Source organism: Pipistrellus hanaki (assembly GCF_964339955.1).
Source record: "Pipistrellus hanaki genome assembly, chromosome: 8".
Classification (NCBI taxonomy): domain Eukaryota; kingdom Metazoa; phylum Chordata; class Mammalia; order Chiroptera; family Vespertilionidae; genus Pipistrellus; species Pipistrellus hanaki.
Genome location: NC_140510.1, coordinates 42,778,160 through 42,798,425, shown reverse-complemented (window position 1 = coordinate 42,798,425; position 20,266 = coordinate 42,778,160). Strand labels below are relative to the sequence as shown.

At 38.4% G+C, this 20,266-nt stretch overlaps 1 protein-coding gene across 6 annotated transcripts in view; it reads right to left on the bottom strand.

Annotated features, from left to right (window-relative positions):
• Positions 1-1,430: 1,430 nt before the first annotated feature.
• Positions 1,431-20,266, bottom strand: part of B3GALT1 (beta-1,3-galactosyltransferase 1) — a 472,142-nt gene continuing 453,306 nt past the window's right edge. For 5 of the 6 annotated variants that reach the window (XM_084891324.1, XM_084891323.1, XM_084891326.1 and 2 more), the window contains 2 exons: positions 8,760-8,824; positions 1,431-6,185 (listed from right to left, as the gene is read on the bottom strand). In XM_084891324.1, coding sequence (XP_084747450.1) covers positions 4,977-5,957 — 981 coding nt within the window. In that variant the 5' untranslated portion in view covers positions 5,958-6,185; positions 8,760-8,824 and the 3' untranslated portion in view covers positions 1,431-4,976. The remainder of the gene's footprint in view (positions 6,186-8,759; positions 8,825-20,266) is intronic. The other variant, XM_084891325.1, reaches the window with a different exon arrangement.

Sequence of the window (20,266 nt, the reverse complement as noted above, 5' to 3'; positions counted from 1 at the left end):
AATCAAGCTTTTATAATTTTTAAAAATCACTCAGAGAGAAAAGTAAAATATTTGAGAAATAATATGCAGCTGTTGGTTTTCAAAACAATTCATCATCATGACTATGTTGTCATTTCCCTGGCTCATGGAGACAATACCAGTATGCTTTATTGATGTGACTCCTCATATACAATTGGAGGAATTTTGTAGGTAGCAAAATTTTTTAGAAGTTTCCCTGTTCCTGTAAGTAAATACTTTAAGCTTTGAAAAAGAGTGAAAGTTGAAGCTATGTGAGTCTACTTAGATAACAAATTTCTACAGTTTCTGTATTGATGGAATGAAAAACATAATAAAATGATAATTGAGTGCTTTTGTTTTGGCAATACACATATAATGAGAAGGGTGAACTTCTTTGTATTGAGATAGTATTTTGCTTAGTTGGGGTTCAATGTTAGTGTTTCCTATCACCAAGTCATTACAAATGTTCTTCCTGAAGCCATGCTTAACTCCTAGGCAGCAGGCCAGGTGTAGTTCAGAGTGCAGTTTGCAAATCCCTGCTCTTGATCAGTGTTCTTTACTTCAATGTGTATCACCATCACTACAGGGCTTGTTAGAACAGACTGCATAGCCATCCCCCATGTGTCTGGTGGGGTGTTACTAATAAATTCCCACTTGACCCTGATGCTCCCAGCCTGAGACAATACTTATAGAACACTGCTCTTGATGCCGGGCCTTTTAAAAAGTCACATGGAACACAAATCTATATATTTTACATTTTCATCATTTACATATTTCAGCTCCCCTGTTAGATTTTACCTTTTTGAACTCCAAGGTACAGGGGGAGTAGATCCAAAGTTAAATTTCCATTAAAAAGCAAAGAAGACCTATTTAGTTAGATTGGGGTTGATAATAAAAAGAACTTGTCTCTTAAATAGCTAATAGTCTCTTGCTTATGGTGTCAGGCATCAGCAATCAGCATCTACTTGTTTGCCTCAAAGGATACCTGAATACCATCTTTTCCAGCCTATCAAACTTTTTAAAATAGTATGCAACATTCCGAAGGATATATGTGGGTGAAACATAAGAATGACAGTTTTGCCTCAGATTCACCAAGCACATCAACAATATAAAAGCTCTCTGGATAGAATTTGTTGGCATGTTCAACTCACAGAATGTAACACAAAAACCTTCCTGAAGTCACCAAGAGGCAAGGGAGATATCAGCTTCCTAAACCTGGGCATTGCCCCTGGCCTACTAGACCAAGGCATCTCCTCCGAGTTGACGGTTATGTTGGACTGGGCTGTCAGGACTGAGCTCTGTATGGCTTGAACTAGAACCTGGATGGAGGTTGTGGAGAAGGTTAACGATGCCAAGGCATCCGCGAATGGTAATGATCACATCTCACCAAAAAATTCTTTCAGAAAAGAAGCAAAGTGGAAAATATGTTCTCCTTCTGTTTATTTATCCCAATGGTTTAAAAAATCAGCTTTATGGAACCATCATCTTCCTCAGGACAGATGGGCTTACACATCGGCATCGTGCTTCCAACCAACAGTGTACATTGAAGAAACCAAATGTAAAGACATCTTCAGCATCTATGTCACTTTCAGTTTTATAACATTGATACAAAAAATAGTATTCTGATTAGCAGCTTGATTGGCAACCCATGTAACCCTAAACAGTACTACAAACCTGGAGAGTGCACTTTTACAGACAATTACATTTGGCGAAATAGTATGTACAATTTTGACAAATAAATACATAAATACAGTCATTCATATATAACGATATACCTAAATGTCAATTATCATCAACAAGTGTTTCTAGTAAATTACTTCTTTCATTCACAAGTTACGTTGCTGCTTATAAAAACGATCTTCACCTTTACCGAAGAAATCACATCATAAATCCCCCCCACTAACCCACATATTAGGAAAGGTAGAAAATGAATCCCAGGCATTTTATGTAAGTGTCCCATTGTCTTTTGATAAAAGAGATCTGATTGAAAAACTCCTTCCTTAGCTTCTCCGTAAAGAGTTTGTTGTCCCTATATCATATCACACAAAGAGGTTTTGTTTTTCTGAATTTAATCCAAATAAAAAATGATCTTCATTTTTATTCTAGTATTTAAAAATACAATATTGAAACTGGAATTTGAGTCAATGTAAGAAGACACAAAACCACACAATTTAATCACCAAAGATAAAAATTTCCCCTGAAATAAATTTATGAAAGAAAATGTAAGAATATAGACACTAATTATTAATACCTTTTGTTATACAATGCAAACAAAAAAATGTATGGGGACAGTCAGAAGGTTTTTGTAAAAACTGTCTGAATGACTCCAAGTACAATACTGTCTGAAATATTATTTTACACCAGAGAAATGATAATAATTGTTTTAAAAAATGGCATCACAAATAATTGAAACCATAATTTGGCAAAAGTAGAAAATTAGAGCATTTTCTGATCACTTGACTTAAACATTTTTGAATATTCAAAAAACAAAGGGCAAACATGCTTTATGCTATTGCAACTGGCCAAATGGCCTTGCCTCACCAAGCTCCATGCAGAAGAAAATGTACCCAGCAAGCACATTCTAGCTATGCGAACAGTGGGGAGAAGAAAAAAAATGCCTTTAAAATATATACATATGGTCTGATGAATATTTACATGTTTGTCACATGGGCACTACCTAGCATAAAAAAGTTAGGAAATAATTCTTTAAGACATGATTTTCTGATTTTTGCTCCTTTTAAAGATTAGGGCCCTATTCATAACACACACACACACACACACACACACACACACACACACACACCAATTGACAGATGTACATATATGATGCTTATAGCACATAATTCCTTGACACCAATGGTGACTTGAGTCAGCATAAGGTGAATGCTAGACGATAGTATGAGACAGAAACCTGACTCAGCCACACGACTGAAAGGAGACCCAAGTACAAAGTCATGAGACCTCTGCAGTGACTGGAACTCACAGCCGTTAAAGGGTGGGGCTGGAGGGCGGCTCACCTGTGCTAACCCATCTCTCCCCAGTTCTTAGAGTTCTGTTGACTGTGAGATAAAGATGGAGTAAGGGACTGGGAGGCCTGTCTCACATTGGGTTCTGCTGGGGCTGGGGATGAGACATCCAGTGTTTTTAGTAAGCAGGCCATGACTTCCATTTATTCATTTTGTCTACCTGTTTGCTATCAACTTCTAGGGGGGCTTCCAAAAGTCATATTAAAAAAAAAGGTACACTCTTTCAGTTGTGGGCCTTCCTTTGAATGAAAACTGAGTTTTCTAATGAATGATAGAAGTTGTGGAATGTGTGGTTTGCTGAGGGCCTATTCTTCCGATAGAAGTGGACTAGCTTCACTGATCCTCAGTTCTGACTGAGACTTCAGATCACGTCTCACACTTCCTGAGATCTACATTGATGCGATACATTTTGCAAAGCACGTGCTTCAATTGTTCTAATATACCCCTCACCAGTGGCTCCCCCCAAAGAAAGCCAGCTGCCTCCCCTTTCAGCATCCTGGGAGAACAGGGCAATGCACTGAAATAATAATCTATTTCTTGAAACCAGAATAAATGACAGAGAAATTGAAGCTTCCCAAACAGCATCTCCAAGGAAAAGCCTTAGAAGAATCAGGTGCAGTAACAGTTAATATTTTGGCAGATTTTATATTAAAATGATGTGACTACTACTTCCGACCATCGTTGAAATTACATAACTATTTTAGCATTTAGCATAATGCATGATATATTGCATTATGTAGCACCTTTTAAACCAAGGATCTCAAAATACTTAGCAAATGAGATTTGCTCTCACAGCACCTGTGAGGTAGGTGTTTTTCCAGCCATTTTATAAATGAGCGTATTTGAAGCACAGGAAGGTAAAGATACCTGCTTATATGACCCAACAAGTAGTATGGCATCAGTAGAGCCTGAACTCAAGCTTCCCCCTCTTCTTTCTCATGAAACCCAATTACAGAGCCTTCAGAACACTCCTATCAGCCAGGCTGATAGAGGTACTTGGATGTTACAAATATTAGAGAGTATTACATCTCTTAGCTGTAGGGCTAAATCATTCAATAACATTGGTACCTGTTAAAAGATTTTTCTCATGTACTTTGCAAATGTGTGGGAAGGACATCTTATACTCTTGCTAAGCTTATGTGAGTTATAATGCATATATAAATTTGTATTTTCTCTGTGCAATTTATTGTTCTTATGGCCTCCCACCAACTTATTTCTACACGTGTGCCTGCCTGAGACAGAAACTGTAAAATGCACTTAGCTACATGATGTGAAGGGTAGCCGAAACAATGACATCTGGCAAAATCTCCTTGGAGGCACCAGGTCATGTGTGTTTGATGAGCAAGCAGAATCGTCTTCCAAACATACAAAGCATTTGACTCTTAAGTTTAAGCTTCCATGTATTTAACTGCAGCCTCCCTGCCAGTCTACTAGTAATTTAATTTCTTATTGGAACCACAGATACTGTACACATGATGTGGCAATGTATGTAAAAATTCAATATAACAGCACACACAATACTAATCATTCACATCCAGCGTGTCTTCCTGACTTTGCATTACTTCTGAGTTGTTTTTGGAAAAGAATTATTTCTTTCCTTCTCCAGAGATGCTATGAAGACATGACTGTGAGTTTCAGTTTCCCAGAACCAGATTTGTATCTCAGAAGCACAGTATGCAAATCCTAGCAGTTGATAGGAAGTTGCTTTTTGTGATAAATGCAAGGCCTTAGGACCTGAGAACAAAATCTGGCCCTTCTCAAGTATGCATTGTTTCTATGAGGGGAGCCTAATGCTTGTAAATTGGCAATCCAAGAAAGGAACTAGGAGCGGGAAGGAAACGCTTTTTACAAAACCCCTTCACCAGTTCACTTCTCCTGGTGACACCTGTAAAATACCAACACTTTAAGCCCCATTTCTTAAAAAAAAGAAATGTATTTACACTGGTAAAAATCCTAACATCTGAGATGCTTCTTGCTTGACATGTCATTCCAGATCCTGTGCATCTCTTCCGGAGAGATCTGATGCACAGTGATAACTCGGCGGTATCTACACAAACTGTAGGCCATTTTCCAGTGATTGAAGCCACTGTTCTGAAAAGGATGAATGCCCAGCTTGCGAAGACACAGCCCTACATAGACGTCTTCCAGGTGAAGCAGCCTTGTGTGGAGTGAGGTCTTGTAAATGAGTTCAGCCACATCGGCTGAGAAGATATAGCCAGTCCCCGAACAGAAGGGCGGGTAGTTACTGTCGGGGTACAAATCCCTGGGCATGTACCACTTACTGCGGACGTCCCGGATGGGCCCTCCATTGATGACGTAGCCGGTGAAATACCTCCTTCTTGGTTTAGTGGAGGGTTTTAGTAGTTTATAAATGAGGTTGTCCATGTTTACAAAAATGTCACTGTCTGTTTTCATGACATACTTGGCTTTCGAGCAAAAAGTGGCCACCCATCTCATCCCCATTAGTGTTTTGAGGGTCAGGTTATGGTAGGAGTCGATGAAGTCCTCCACGATGATGTCGTGGAAGATCTGGCTCTCTTGCTCCACCATCTGATTCAGAACAGGATCGGCGTTCTTGCCCAGGAGAAACAGAGTGGCGATCTTGATCCCTTTAAAGCTGTTCTCGTCGCCCCATGTCTCCCGGATGGCCTGGCGGGCGTCGAATTCTTTGTGGGTGGTGCTGATGAGGATGACGAGGAAAGGAATGTTTTTCTCACATTTGTTGGGCTCGTTTATAAGAAACTCAAAAGAATGTGGGTTTATAGGTCGAGTTCTTATGTTGCCAAATGTTAAGTTTTTCCTGGCAACGGTGAGGTGGCTGAATGGTTTGGAGCCAGTGTAGGAAGAAGTAGGACGGGTTACGCTCAAGTACCAGAGAGCGCTGGCCCAGCACACAACTGTCAAAACATACAGACAGGACACTTTTGAAGCCATGGTCTTGAGAGCAGGTCTAGTCCAAATACTGAAGAATATGCCTTCTTGGCATTAGTTTCTTTTCAACTCGCAAAGGTAGCATATTACTAATTAATCTTAAAGTTCCACAGAGAAGTGTGAGTGTGGCATTGTCCATGGGTCTTAGCGGCAGCCTGCTATCACTGCATCCATTTCACTTTCTTCCAAACTGATCGAAGGCTTCATGCCTCATAGATCTTCCTCTTAACTCTGCAAAATCAATAAAGTAAAGTTGTTCAGATTTATGAAGTCATTTCCTATTCTCACATAGACACAGTATGGGTATAAGAATTGCCCACGATGACTGAAATAAACATAACCATTCGTCTCCTCAGTACCGAAAACTTCCTGACACAACCATCCTCCCTTTCTTCCCTTGATGGAAGTGGTTTATGGATAATCACACCCAATAACAAATACATAGATTATGAACTCTAGATGGATATGCAGCGAATGGAACATTAGTAACTAAAACAAGTTTCCTTCTCTTCACAGGTGGCCTTCTTTGCAGTTAAACACCTTCTGACACTAAAGTCTTCTTTCATGCAGGGAAGTCTCACACAGCCTTGTATCTCTTTTCCATTTTTCCAACTCTGAGTTTTTGTTTGCTTGACTGCGGTAAAGGCATCAGTTGTCAACATCTCTACTTTGTCTAGCTCTGCATGTGAAAATGTGTTGATCACCACTGGAAAAATCTCTGCTAAAATGGTCTCCTTTGGTTCAGATTTAGGAGCAATTCCCAAATTTTCCTCACTTTTTCTTTACCCTGGCTCTCACAAATGTTAGTTCCCACTTCTCAGTTTCCTGTGATGCTCCACATGGAGAATATCCTCACTCCTCATGCATGCAGCCCACCACACAAGTGTCTTTCCAGACAGTGGGTATTATTCATTTTGGAGTTGATCTAAATGGTACCCACTTTTTGTGGTTTTCAACAATTCACCTTAATGTTCCCGTGATGAAATTATACTGCCTCTTTTAATTTTTTTTTTTTTACTTAGTTATACTTAACTTGCACGCATATCAGGAATATAATAAGAGAGACAATTGAGTTTGGGGGCGGAGACACAGCTCTTTAATCAATTGGTATTCAAACAAAAAAGTTGTCCTTCGCCTGGCTGGTATGGCTCAGTGATGGAGCATCTTCCCTTGCACCAGGGAGGTAATGTTTTGGTTCCTGGTCAGGGCACACGCACAGGGTCTTGGGCTTGATCCCCAGCAGAAGGCATTTGGATCAATGATGTTTCTCTCTCACATCGGTGTTTCTATTTCTCTCTCTCCCTCTCCCTTCCTTTTTCTCTAAAATCAATAAAAACTTTTTTTTTTAAGTTATCTTTTGGAACTCAGATCTTTTCCGGAACTTTAACAGCTTTCATGCCAGGTAATATGTGCCAAGTTACAAAGTCCATTCATGTAAAAAATTGTCCCTTTCTAGCTAGAGCAAAATGTGGTAGTCCTGGAAGACAGAGATAACAGATAATGGATATCCATTTCAACAGAGTCTGCTTCAAAGAAGACTGTGCACTTAAATGTACAGACTATGTTGAAAATATTTAATAGGGATTATAGACTGAAAATCATGCCTTTAAGCACAATAGTCATAATGAAATGAAAATACATTTTGAGCAACAGTGGAGATAATACACGTCTTCTTGTCTAAGCCAAGAACTGACTGTGAATATGTGATCCATATGAGGCCAGCAATGCCCAGTGTGGTTATGGTTCTAACTAAGTAAATATTAGAATAGCTTCAAGCTGCATGACTCACTCTAGACATAGTCTGCCTTTTTGCCTTGGGAATACAGATATCACCTCCATTTGAAACCCAAAGGGATGTGAGTGAATCTCAAGAAGGTACTAGAAACCAACTTTTCTCCACGGTTATTCTAGTCTACTTAGCTGATTCTTGTTAGCTTATCTTTACCCACAAATAGCCCTTGTTGCCTTTCATACTTTCCAACAAAATTGAAACCTATTGACTAAGCTGTTAAGGTACTGAAAGAGTCTCATCTGGAAATGGCTCTTCCCTACTGGAAATTAACAAGGCTACTGATGGAGAATGAATAGTGAATGAGAGGTACTGGGGAAACAGAAATAGAATCCATACTCCTCCTCAAGGAACTCACAGTCTATGTGAAAAGACTTCAAAGAAACAGTGGAATAAACATTTTCATCAGGAAGCTCCTGGGGTACACAGGAGAGGTGGGCTGGTGGACAGGCTGTGAGAGAACCAGGAAGAGGCCTGCAGACTGTGCACAGTACAATCCAGAGCCCAGCACTCTCACAGACTGCAATGGGAATCCTCACTCCTCCATCATCCTGGAGTCAAATGATGATTAGGCCTGGAGAGGGTACCATGGATCGTTCAGAATAGTTATCTGAGCTGCATCTTCAAGGACAAGTAGGAGTTACCTGGTTGAGAGCTGGGCATTCTAGGTAAAGGGAACAGTACATCCAAAGGCATAACATGAGAGAAGTATGTGCCAGGAGTGCAGGCAGTGCAGTGAAGGAAGAGCACAGATGATGTGCATGAGGGTGGGAATGGTGAGCTTTGGGGCTACTGAGATAAGCAGAGGTCAGATGGTGAGTGGCGCTCAGAAATTGTTCTGAGCTGAGTAGCTGGGTTACCCATCTTTGCAATCTAAAGGGGGTAAGGGAGGGTTTTACTTTACCCAAATTCTATCCACTTATTTTAATAGCAATTCATTTTTCCAAATTAAGGATTTCTTTCTCCCACAGTTCTATGCTGGAGAAGGATAAGTGACAGTTTGTTTTATCCGATACCTTTCTGTGTGACTTTCTGTGGGGGAGGGACTCCATAACACAGGTACCCAGAGGTTTAGAAAGAGCTAAAAGAGGAAGAAATAGAAGAGAAATAGGTGAGATCATGAACACGTTTATATATTGATAAACACTTCTCATTGAAGAATAAGCAATTTTCCCTAGACAGCTAGCAAACATGATACTTCATGCCATTGCTATTGTAGGCCTCATGTGCACCAGGCATTGTGCGGTATTCTATGCCACACATTTTATGGAGCTTCATTCCCACAGTAAATTGAGAGGTATTTTCTCAATTTCCCAAATGACAGAATTGAAACTCAGAGATATGAAGTAGCTTGCTCAAGATCACTCTGCTAATGAGTGAGTGGTTCGTGGTCATTTCAAGTTTCCTAAGGCCTTTTAGGACCTTAAGCGAAATCTGAGATGGGGAAGCTCAGGGTGGCAGGGAGCAGCTCAGGCTGCTGGTCTCCCGGGGATCCATATGTTCATTTTCTTAGATGTGTGTTCACTGCTTGGATTTTTTCCTAGTTCATTTTGGTTTGCTACGCACACACTATAACAATTCTGTAGGGGATTCTTCATCATGAAAAAATGATGACTCGCAAAGAGCACTTTAAATCTTAACGATGCTGGGGGTGGAGAGAGAGCTGCAACTATGGAGGAGGTTCAGAAACATTCTGTAGTTCCCTTTCTCTGAACTCCTGAAACACACATACACACACACACATACACACACACACACACACACACACACACACATTGAAAGAATCATTCTTTCTATTGACTTTATTTTTCAAACATAAGAAATAAAGTAGGCATAGTATTATATTTTGGTCTCTAGTTAATGCAATTGTCACCTATAAAAAGAGAGGGTTTGAAATGGGACAAGGAACCAGCCTAGAAACTGAAGAGCAGCCCAGGATAAGGATAAAAAGGCTGCTAAAAATGCCCCCTTTTCCCACAACAGAACAGATTTTTCAAACAAATACAAATACAGGGTGTACCGCAAAAATGTATACACATTTTAACAATTGCTAGCTCAATTTTGAAAATGAAATGTATTTTAATAAGCACTGCCTTTATAGATTTAAAGTGTGTATATACATTTTTGGGAATCCCCTATGTATGCCTCTTGACCAGAACCAGTAATATAAGAGACAAGAGAGTAACATGGTGCATTTAACTCTAAAGAGTAATTGCATATCTGTTGGATGAAGTAGTTGGTAATGGGCCAGATGTCCACGTTTTACTCTATGAGCAATCCTAAATTGTTATGTGGCTTTCTGTGGCTCTGCAGCCTTAGGAATAAACTAAGGGCAAAAATAACATCTGCTTAATCTCCAAACGCATTAGAGGCATTAATGACCATTGCTGATTACTTGAGTTTCTGGGGGAAGACAGATTACCATCTGATACAAAGAGCAGGATCTGCTTTGGCCAGGTCACTCACTTGGTTGGAGTGTTGTCCTGTACACCCAAAGGTGATGGGTTCAATTCCTGGTCAGGGCACATACCGAGGTTGTGGGCTTAATCCTGGGTTGGAGCACATACAATCAACATCCAACTAATAGATGTTTCTCTCTCACATGGATTTTTTTTTCTCCCTTTCCTTCTCTCCAAAAATCAATAAAAACAAAACAAAACAAAAAACATATCTTTGATTTAAAAAGAGAGAGATCAAGAGAGCAGGATCTAATGGGGATGAGAGGATTATGTCAGGTCACCAGGTCATGATTTGGGATCTAAAGCACATATACCAATAGATTCTTCTAAATATATAGGATCGGTATCTGTTTCTTGGTTTCTTTGCCTAAGGTTAGTGACCACACTGTATAGATTTTCCTGCTAGAGAATTCTATTTTTCTTTCTGGAAAACTCAAAGCCAAAGGTCCACCGAAAAGTTCTGGGGAAGGAGCTGAGCATCTGTCACAAAGTTCAATTCTCTGGAGGGTTCTTTCAGTTTTACAAGGTTTAAAATCTTGTTTAACCGACACGTTAATGTATCGGGAAAATAGCAAGCTGCACACACATTTGTCATTCCTTTTAGCAGCTCTTCCACAACCAAGACACTGACGACACATTAACTTGTCATCCGTTAAATACAAACTCCTCCAAACAGAAACATTCGCTAGAACACTTGAAAGATTTCCCCCGGGCGTTACTGTATGGCAGATTACCACATTAGCAGAACTCCCCGGTAACTCTCCACCTCCACCTTTCAGGAAGTTAATGGGGCAGAAATTTCAATTTAAGGAGCACATGTTTCTCCTAGAAACTGCATGGTGGGTAGTCTGCTATCCTGAGTAAATTAGTCCCTGAGTTTGCTCAAGCTCTTCTGTTGTATGGCCAGAGGTAAGTCCTGGAAGCAGGCGGGTAGTGTCTCTTGAGTGGCTGGTGCTTCGTTTGGGGTGCCACGTTCTTATCTTTTCCCATGAGGGCTCAGGCTGGCTTCCTATGCCTCAGTTACCTCTGAGTTGGCGTGGCCAATGTTCCATCTTCCGTTCTCTCCTGGGCAAGGACACAGGGCCTCACCTAACAGTCTGCTTGCACTGTCTGGTGCCTCAAGGAAAAAGGGTTTTCAAATCTACTTCATTTGCTCATCAAAGATGTGTGGGACACCTGTGATATGCCAGGCACTGTTCTACAATACAATACAGATGAGGAGCTTACTTTCTAGGAGAGGATTACAAAAAAAAAATAAAACACTCGATAAATAAATGTAAAAATAATTTCAGGTAGCAAAGAGTACTGTGATTCAGATAAAGTGAGGGTAATGGGATAGAAACTGCTCAGAGGTAGGAGGGAAGAGGGGGGCTACTTATATAAATTGGTCACTCACTGAGGAGGAGACACTTGGGGTGAGACCAGAATGCCTTGCAAACTCTGGTTCAGTCTTTGAGTCTATAACTAAGGTTTGTTTGCTTGGCTCTTTAGAATGTATGCCGTGCTAGGATCATCTTTTTGGTTTGGAACCTTCCCTCGACTTCTCGATCTTTTTGGCTCCCTGTTTTCCAGTTGTGGCCTGGCCATTCCACTCCTGCAGATGCCATCGACTTCTGGAAATGCAAGTTCTGCACTGTATAAGTTTCGGTACTTTGTTGTAACAAAGTACCGCAAACTGGGTAGCTTAAACCACACAGGTGTGTCCTTCTGGAGGCAAGAAGTCAAAGACGGTTTGGCACGGTTGGTTTTTCTGAGGGCTGGGAGGGAGGACCTGTTCCATGGTGGATTTCTGGTAATCTCTGGCACTCTGGCTCATAGATGCCTCCCCCAGCTCTCCAGCTCATCTTTACTTGACATAATCCTCCCTTTGTGTCTGCGTCCAAATGTCCCCATTTTATAAGGACAATGGTTGTATTACATTAGGGTCCACCCAGGTGAACTCATTTTAACTTGATTATTTCTAGAAGGACCCTGTTTCCAAATAGGATCACATTCTGAATTACTGGCAGTTAGGATTTCAATATATCTTTTAGGGAGACACAAGTCCACCCAAAACACCTACTTTCTGGGGGTGGCAACAAAATAAAACACTTTGCTCTCCAAAGACTTCACATTTTATTTTCTTGATTTGAAACGGTACAATCCTGGGTTTTGATAAACCAACTTTTAAAGGGTGAAACATTTGCATTTAGCATCTGAAGAAGAATGAAACGAGAGTGTGAAAAGCAATACCAATTCTGATTTACTGTTATATTTCGGAAAAGGTAGTTCAGATTACTTTTTAAGATCACGTGGAGAAGATGGCATAGTTTTAAGCAGTCCTTCGCTCCTGCCATTTTCTCTTTGCTCGTAAAAACACAAATTAGATGAGACATTAATGTGCCAGGCACATTTTCCAGCAGTTCCTGGGATACCAGGTGTCCGGGGAAAACCACCAATGCTCCTGTCTCCTCTGCAGATGTGAAACACTACCAGCGCTTCTCTTACCCCCCGCCAGTTCTGAATATTCACACCACACGACATTACAAAAGTGGTTTTACCATTAAAACCCACTTAATCACTTTAAAAACATGGTGCAGAAACAGACGCCAGTTTGGGGAAAAAACAATTTTAACAGTTAAGAGAGAGAAAAGAAAGGAAAACAGAAACTCAGAAGAAGGAGAGAGATAACTACTAGTCCTTAGGAACTGCTCTTGAAATGGATGAGAAGCTGGCTGAGTAAGTACATCATATCAAGCAGAGCAAAAGAGATTCTTTCTGAAAAATGTTTTGATCTCAACTGATTTTTCTTAGAGCTGGTACAGGAGTGAAAAATAAAGACAAATTTCATTCCATGGGGAAATACAGGAACTCAGATAGCAATAGAACTAATTGATAAACAAGCCCCAAAGGCCAGGAATTCCACTTGACTGCATTAATTTGGCAAATGATTATCTTGATACCCAAGTCCCTTCCCTCCTCTTGCTCTTGTAATTATACTCTAAACAAGCACAAGAGAGGAAGAAATAAAGCACTATTAGCCCTAGATAATGGTCCTTGAAGGAAGAATTTCATAAACCATTATGTTATATAGCTTGCTAAATTATTATCTCTTCAAATCACAGAGGGCTGGCCTTCTCTCCCAGCCTTTCTTCCGAATAAGCCTCCTTGGCTGTGGGAAGCATCATACCCACAGAAGTCAACACCCCTGAATGCTCAGAGAAACAAGTGTTCTGCCTCCTCCGCCTCAGAAAGACAAAGAGCTAATTTGTTCATTTTAAAAATCTAATCATGAATTCTTTGAGAGTGACCCCATAATTGAACTTGCCCAACAGATCATTTGCAATGAGAAACTGGCAGAAAGCAAGAGGTGATAGTCGTCATGTCTTGGCAGTTTGAAATCACTTCTCTCCTAAATCTGGAAGAAATTATTGGAACCTTTCTCCTTTTAGTTCGATATGCCTTGAAATGTATTGAAAAGGTCTTCCTAAGTCCCTTGCATTCAGAAGCATGGGGCCAGCTTGAAAGAGAAGGGGTTTGGATGAGGATGCCTTTGTTTGGGTTTAAGGCTCTTGCTATTCTGATTCACTGCGGGGAAAGTGCACTTCAAATTACGAGGGAAGATTATAGCTTTCTTCAAATCAATAGGTTGCCCTAGCTCTAGACAGAATTCAGAGGATTTTTTAAACATCGCCATAATTCTCCCAGGGAAAAGTGAAAATGAGGCTGTCTTATTATTTTATATAAATGCTTGGCTTCATTTGCAGTAACGGATATTGTATCTTGACTGCCTTATATGAGACACGTTTTTAAAGATGGGCAGAGCAATCACTTATTTAACATAGGAATATGGGAGCCTGGCAATGCGTTTGGGTAGAGCTTCTTGGGAAGGAAATGCCAGAATTTTTTTTATTACAGCTATGGAAGAGGATGAAAGGAAAGACATTTTACTAATATAATCAGCAGCTGGGAGAATTTAAAAATGATGTGATACTAAAAAGAGTACTTATTTGGCACATTATTTGGAGGGGTTGATATAAAGAGATATTTTTAGAAACTATAAAGATGTTAGTGTATTTGCTATCTGAAATTTACAAAGTCTAAGGTGAAATGTTTTGTAAAGCTCATCATAGAGAGGTAATTTTATTCTAGGTCATATTTAAAAAAATGCTATTAGTACTACACAGCAACTGATGATAAGGAGGAGAATTAACAAATTCTTTTCCTTTTCTAATTCAACAGCTCCTTTATACAATATCAATTTATTGGAATACATACTAACCCAAAATAATTTTATGTCTATGCTGTCAATGAAATCTAGGCAGTCAATCTTATGGCACTGTATTTTTACTTCCTTGGTTAAATTTATTCTTAGGTATTTTATTATTTTAGATGCAATTGTGAATGGGATTAAATTTTTTTTTCTTTCTGATAGTTCATTATTAGTGTGTAGAAATGCAGCATGTATTCGCATATTGATATTGTATTTAGGAAAACTATTAATCTACATTTTATAAAGCTTTTTTTCTAAAGTTTTATCTTTTTTTTGTTTTCATTTGGACCATATTTTTTGTTTCATTTTGCTGACTCTCTGTGTTGTTTCCATACAGCAGATGAAACAACTATCTCAGTCTTCAAGCAGTGGCCTCCTGTAGGACTTAAATTTTATCATTCAGCCCTGCCTCAGTCCTTTGGTTGTCTCTCAAACCTTTGTGCTTGTGCTTTAAAATAATATTTTTAAACAGCAGTTTCTATTTAATCAAAACATATTCTTTGCTAGGATTTTATAAGTGCTTTAGAAATACCTATTCATAATATGATTTACATATATAGAGGACACATTATTGCTTCAACTGCCTCTACTGACATATATTATTCTCTATAATTTATACTCAATCTTACCAACAATTATAAGAAATAGGTGTCCTTGTTTCTATTTTATAGAAGAGGAAACTGAGGCCTAAAGAGATTAAGCAACTTGCCCTCAAGTTATTAAACTTGAACTTGAACACAAGTCTGTTAAACTGTAATGTGTGGGTCCATACACTATATTCTGTATTTCACTTTTTATATAGTAGTCAGATTAATTTTTTTTCTCTTATTTCTTTTAATTTTCTGTGATGTAATATGAGATAGAGAAAATGGACTCATAACTCATGTGGGTATTACTATGGCTCAAGGGTCTTTCTGATCCTGGGATCCTTAGATTCATAACTTAGATATGTCAGTCATTATATTTTAATGAGAACTGGAGAAAGGATGAAGGACTCATCTCCGTTCACAAGACTACTCCCTTCACAATATTAAGATATCTAAAAAACCAATAATAATGATGCTTGGAGTTCATACAATTACAAGTCAAAAGGAAATAGTTGCTCTTAAATAATATTTTAATTAAACTCTGAAGGTTAGAGGAACTACTCAACTTTATCATAATGAAGCAGTCATTTTATCTGGGAAAGAGTGTAGGATCTGATAACTTTGGCTCTGCCACTTACTTAGCTATATGACTCTAGTCAAGTAAATTCTCCATTTATGGCAGACTTGGTAGTTTAGTTAACTGATTTCCCAATACAATCCCCCTTTGGCTGGTCAGTTGTGAAAGAGGCTGGAGTCCAAAACTAAAATTTCCATGTCCCTTTAAAACTAGGAAAGAGACATATGATCTAGCTTCCACCAAAAAGGTGCCTCTGAGCAAGATACAGACACAGGACTGAGCAACATAAGATGGCAGTGATTTTCTGGTGATTTGGATTGATTGCAAAGCATATAGAGTGAGACAAAGGTGTCTGGTTCTTGTGGAGCCACTGTGATGGAATTTCCAGCTTCTAAACATGAACATCATAGGCGTGAGTAGAGGCAGCAGAAGCAATGATGTATCCTCTAAAACACCCCCAAATAGTTGTCAGGCACTGTTTGGGCTTTACTGTTCATGGCTGTGCTGTTCTAGTTGGTTAATAACCAAACCTGGGTCTTGTCCTCCCAGAGATTTCATGCACTGCATAAACTCTTTCAACGAATTCCTTTCTTCTTAACTTGGTAAAGTATATTCTGTTGTTAAGAACCTCAAGCCACACACCACTCTCTCTACATTTTAAAGTATAAAATGAAATGATGGTCATTGTTTTCAGGCTGTTTGTGAGGTACACAGTAAACTTCATAATGGCATATAGAATTTAATATTTGTTATTAATTGCTGGCCATTTCAGTATTGCTTGAGAGAATACCAATTATCATTAAATAAATAAATAAACCCATGCTGGCCATGTGAGTAGCAGCCTATTGAATTGAGGATTATATTTAAAAACTCTATTTTCTCTCCCTATGCTCTTTAAAATGTAAGGCATGTGTCTTTTGACTAAATGTCACATGACTTTTTTTTTTTTTTTTTTTTTTTTTAAGCTTGCTTTGGGCCCTTTCCCTAGATGAACTCAAATATACTCTCAAAAATTGCTGAACTCTGGCCAGGTAGCTCAGTTAGTTAGAGCATCATCCCGATATTCCAAGATTGCAGGTTTGATACCTTGTCAGTGAATGCATAAACAGATGGAACAGCAAACCAATGTCTCTCTCTCTTTCTTATCAATCAATAAAAAAATTATTTAGGCCCAAGCTGCTTTGGCTCAGTGGATAGAGCATCAGCCTGTGGACTAAAGGGCCTCAGGTTCGATTCCAGCCAAGGACACATTCCTGGGTTGTGGGCTCAATCTCCCCTCTCCCAGTAGGAGGCGAGCAGGAGGCAGCCAATCAATAATTCTCTCATCAATGATGTTTCTCTCTATCCCTCTCACTTCCTGTCTGAAATCAATAAAAATGTTTAAAAATTGCTGAAAAGTCATTGGTTCTTTTTCCATGATATGTTCATTTTACCTATAATATTATATTACACATGTCATCATACTTGTGCCTATTCTTGAGTCTGGAGACATGCTGACAGCTTATTATTCTCTATTCTTTTTGTTGTAATGAAAAAGAAATACTATGCTTTTATTTTAATTTATTCCTTCATTGTATTTGACAGCCCCACAATTGAAACTCATAAATGTTACATATTAAATTTATATACTAAATGCAAATTCCTATGTTTAAGGAACTTATAGCTATATAAACTATAATCTATGTGGAAAGAAAGAATAATTAGAGGTATGCTATTATAACTGAAATAGTTCTTAATGGGGATGGTTGGGCTAGATTCATGGAAAAGACAAAATTGACTTTGACCTCAAATTTAAAAGAATAAATAGAGAAATCCCAATAGAAAAAAATTAATTGTGCAGAGAGACATGCAGTGGTAAGATGAAAGCATTTGCAAAGAAACAAAGGTGTTCTTTCATTGATTTGGAGTACAGGGAACTGTTCAGTTTGGCAGATTGTTGGGTTCTTCGTAGAGTGCAGTTGAAATTTAGAATGTAAAGGGTGCCATTCTCATGAGTACATTTTTTTCCTCTACCACACCTATATCTTTCTTCATCTTCTATATACTTCTACAACTTTACTTTCATATTTGTGTTATAGGTTGATTGCTTCCTTATGTCATACGGAAAGACCTCTCAATCAAGAGGTTAGTTTCCTCAACTGGTTTTCACTGTGTATATTTGATAAACTGTAACTTCTGTAAAGGACAAGATTTTATCTGGCTTTATCACAATTTCAATACTCTCATTACTATGTCTACCTTTAGCACTATGCCCAAACATAATAGCATAGTGCAAGAAATACTGTAGTTGATGAAAATGTAATTGTTGAGTAAATATCTGCCAGGTAGTCATAAACAGAAATCTGTCATCCAATAATAGCATCAACATGAGCCCTTTGTGGAGATATCATAGAGAAATGGACCTTATTCTAGAGCAATTATTGATGATGTGCTGGAAAGATTCACTGAAAGATGTTTTGTAGTTTGAGCATATGATATCTTCTTCCATGCTAGACCCTTTTTACTATGCTGTTCAAAGCAAATTTTAGCTTCTATTTTTTTATTCCTGATCTCATGACTTTGTTATAATGTTTCTAATTAAAAATAATTTTTCTGAATAAAAGACAAAGTTTCTGTCAAAGACAATAAACACACACACACACACACACACACACACACACACACACACACACAACACAGCACTAATAAAAGAGAAATTCAGGAAATGTAATGTAGAATCTGAACTTTTTCTGGGATTAATATTTTTCAAAGTTTTTCACAAGTTGTCAACTGTCGAAACCTTGACTTATTCTTTCCCAAACTTCTTTTTGAACTGGATTTTAAATAAATTATCTGGCTTGCTGTTGTGGTGGGTCATTTGTAATTACATCTGTCTTGTCCAGTTACAACAGTAACATGTGTAAATTGGATCTTCAAGGAGTGATAAAGTGATGCAAATGGTGCTTTTCACCTTGGGTTACCATAGCTACTGTCATTATTTGCAATAGCTACTGTGCTGTCTTCTTCTATAAAATCCCCTAATAAGATTCTTCACCTTATGTCACATCCAAGCTACAGAAAAGTATGGAGCCAATGAAACTTCACAGCCAAAATTGTTTGTCCAGGAAGTTATCTTTAGAACTATTTTGGGCTGATTTTAATATGATTGGAAATTCTTTAGAAACCATATGTTGCCATATTGAAGAGGATACTTTGTATTTTGGGATAAAATGAAAAATAACTCTCTAATAACTGGGAAGGTTTCAAGGCATGAAGCACAACAGTAATAATGGGTTCCATGGCTCCTTGGGCACGTGCCAGTCCTAAAAGAGTAATAGAGAAATGTAGACACTCCTGGGCCCTGAGGAGCTTAAGGGCAACTGTCAGAAATCAGGATTATAACTTATCTTCCACTTGGGTCAGGGAGTTAAGCAAATAAGCAAATGTCCAATAGGAGTAAAGTATTCATGTGGTCTGAAAGAAGTTTTTCAAAGTCCTGCCTTACAGGTGGAGCATATCTGCATATCTATATTACTTGGGTTGTGAGATATGAATGGGTGAAAACACTGGGTTAACCAAAGTTCTTGAGATTTGTTTACTACAGGAATGCTCAGAATCTTTAATATGACCTATTCCTTTGAGAATATCAAAACAGAAATGCAACATGGCTTACATAATTTTGTTATTAGTAGGTGCTTCTTAGGAACACAGTTTGGGAAGCCATGCCCTATTGGACAGTTATGCTCCATTACTCCCCTTTTGAAATTATAAATTATTATCATTGCTGTTTTTTGGTATTGTGTTTTTTTTTTTCTTTAAAAAAGTGAACTAGCCAGGACCGGTTTGGCTCTATGGACAGAGCGTTGGCTTGGGGACTGAAGGGTCCCGGGTTCGATTCTGGTCAAGGGCATGTACCTTGGTTGCGGGCATATCCCTAGTAGGGGGTGTGCAAGAGGCAGCTGATCGATGACTCTCTCTCATCGATGTTTCTAACTCTCTATCCCTCTCTCTTCCTCTCTGTACAAAATCAATAAAATATATTTTAAAAAAAAGTGAACTAAAAATGTAGATTGGTCACAGCCTTTTGGTTACTTTATGGGGTAAACATAGTCCTATTAAAGTATCTATTTTTTTAAATTCTTATAAGTCTAATATATTATTATTCCCAATTTTCTTAACTTTTCTTTTTTTCTGACTGCATTTTAAGAATTTATTGCTTTTTAAGAAAGCTTTTGTTTTAGTAGTACAAAAAATGCACACTTAAGACAAAATTATGAGGATTAACAAGCAAAAGAAAGAAAATAAAAATCAAGCAGACACAAGCACTGTTGACAAGTAGTGTAGACTTTTTCATACTTGCATTTTACATATTTTAATTTATAAATACAGGTCATGTTTATGGGCAATTTTATGTACTTTTTTTTCCCACTTAGCAAGCATCATCAACACTTTTGCATGCTATTCACTACTCTCTTATCACTTTGTTTTCAATCAATGCCATATTTCTTTTATGTAACCATCCTTCCAATGTTGGATATTTAGTCTTCCCAAATTTACTCTGTTAGCATTCTCAGAAAGTAAAGTGATGTTAGTATTAGAACAGATGACTGTATTCTTGGCTCTACAATGCCTTATCCTAGAAGCTTCACATGTCCCATTTGCAGTGTCA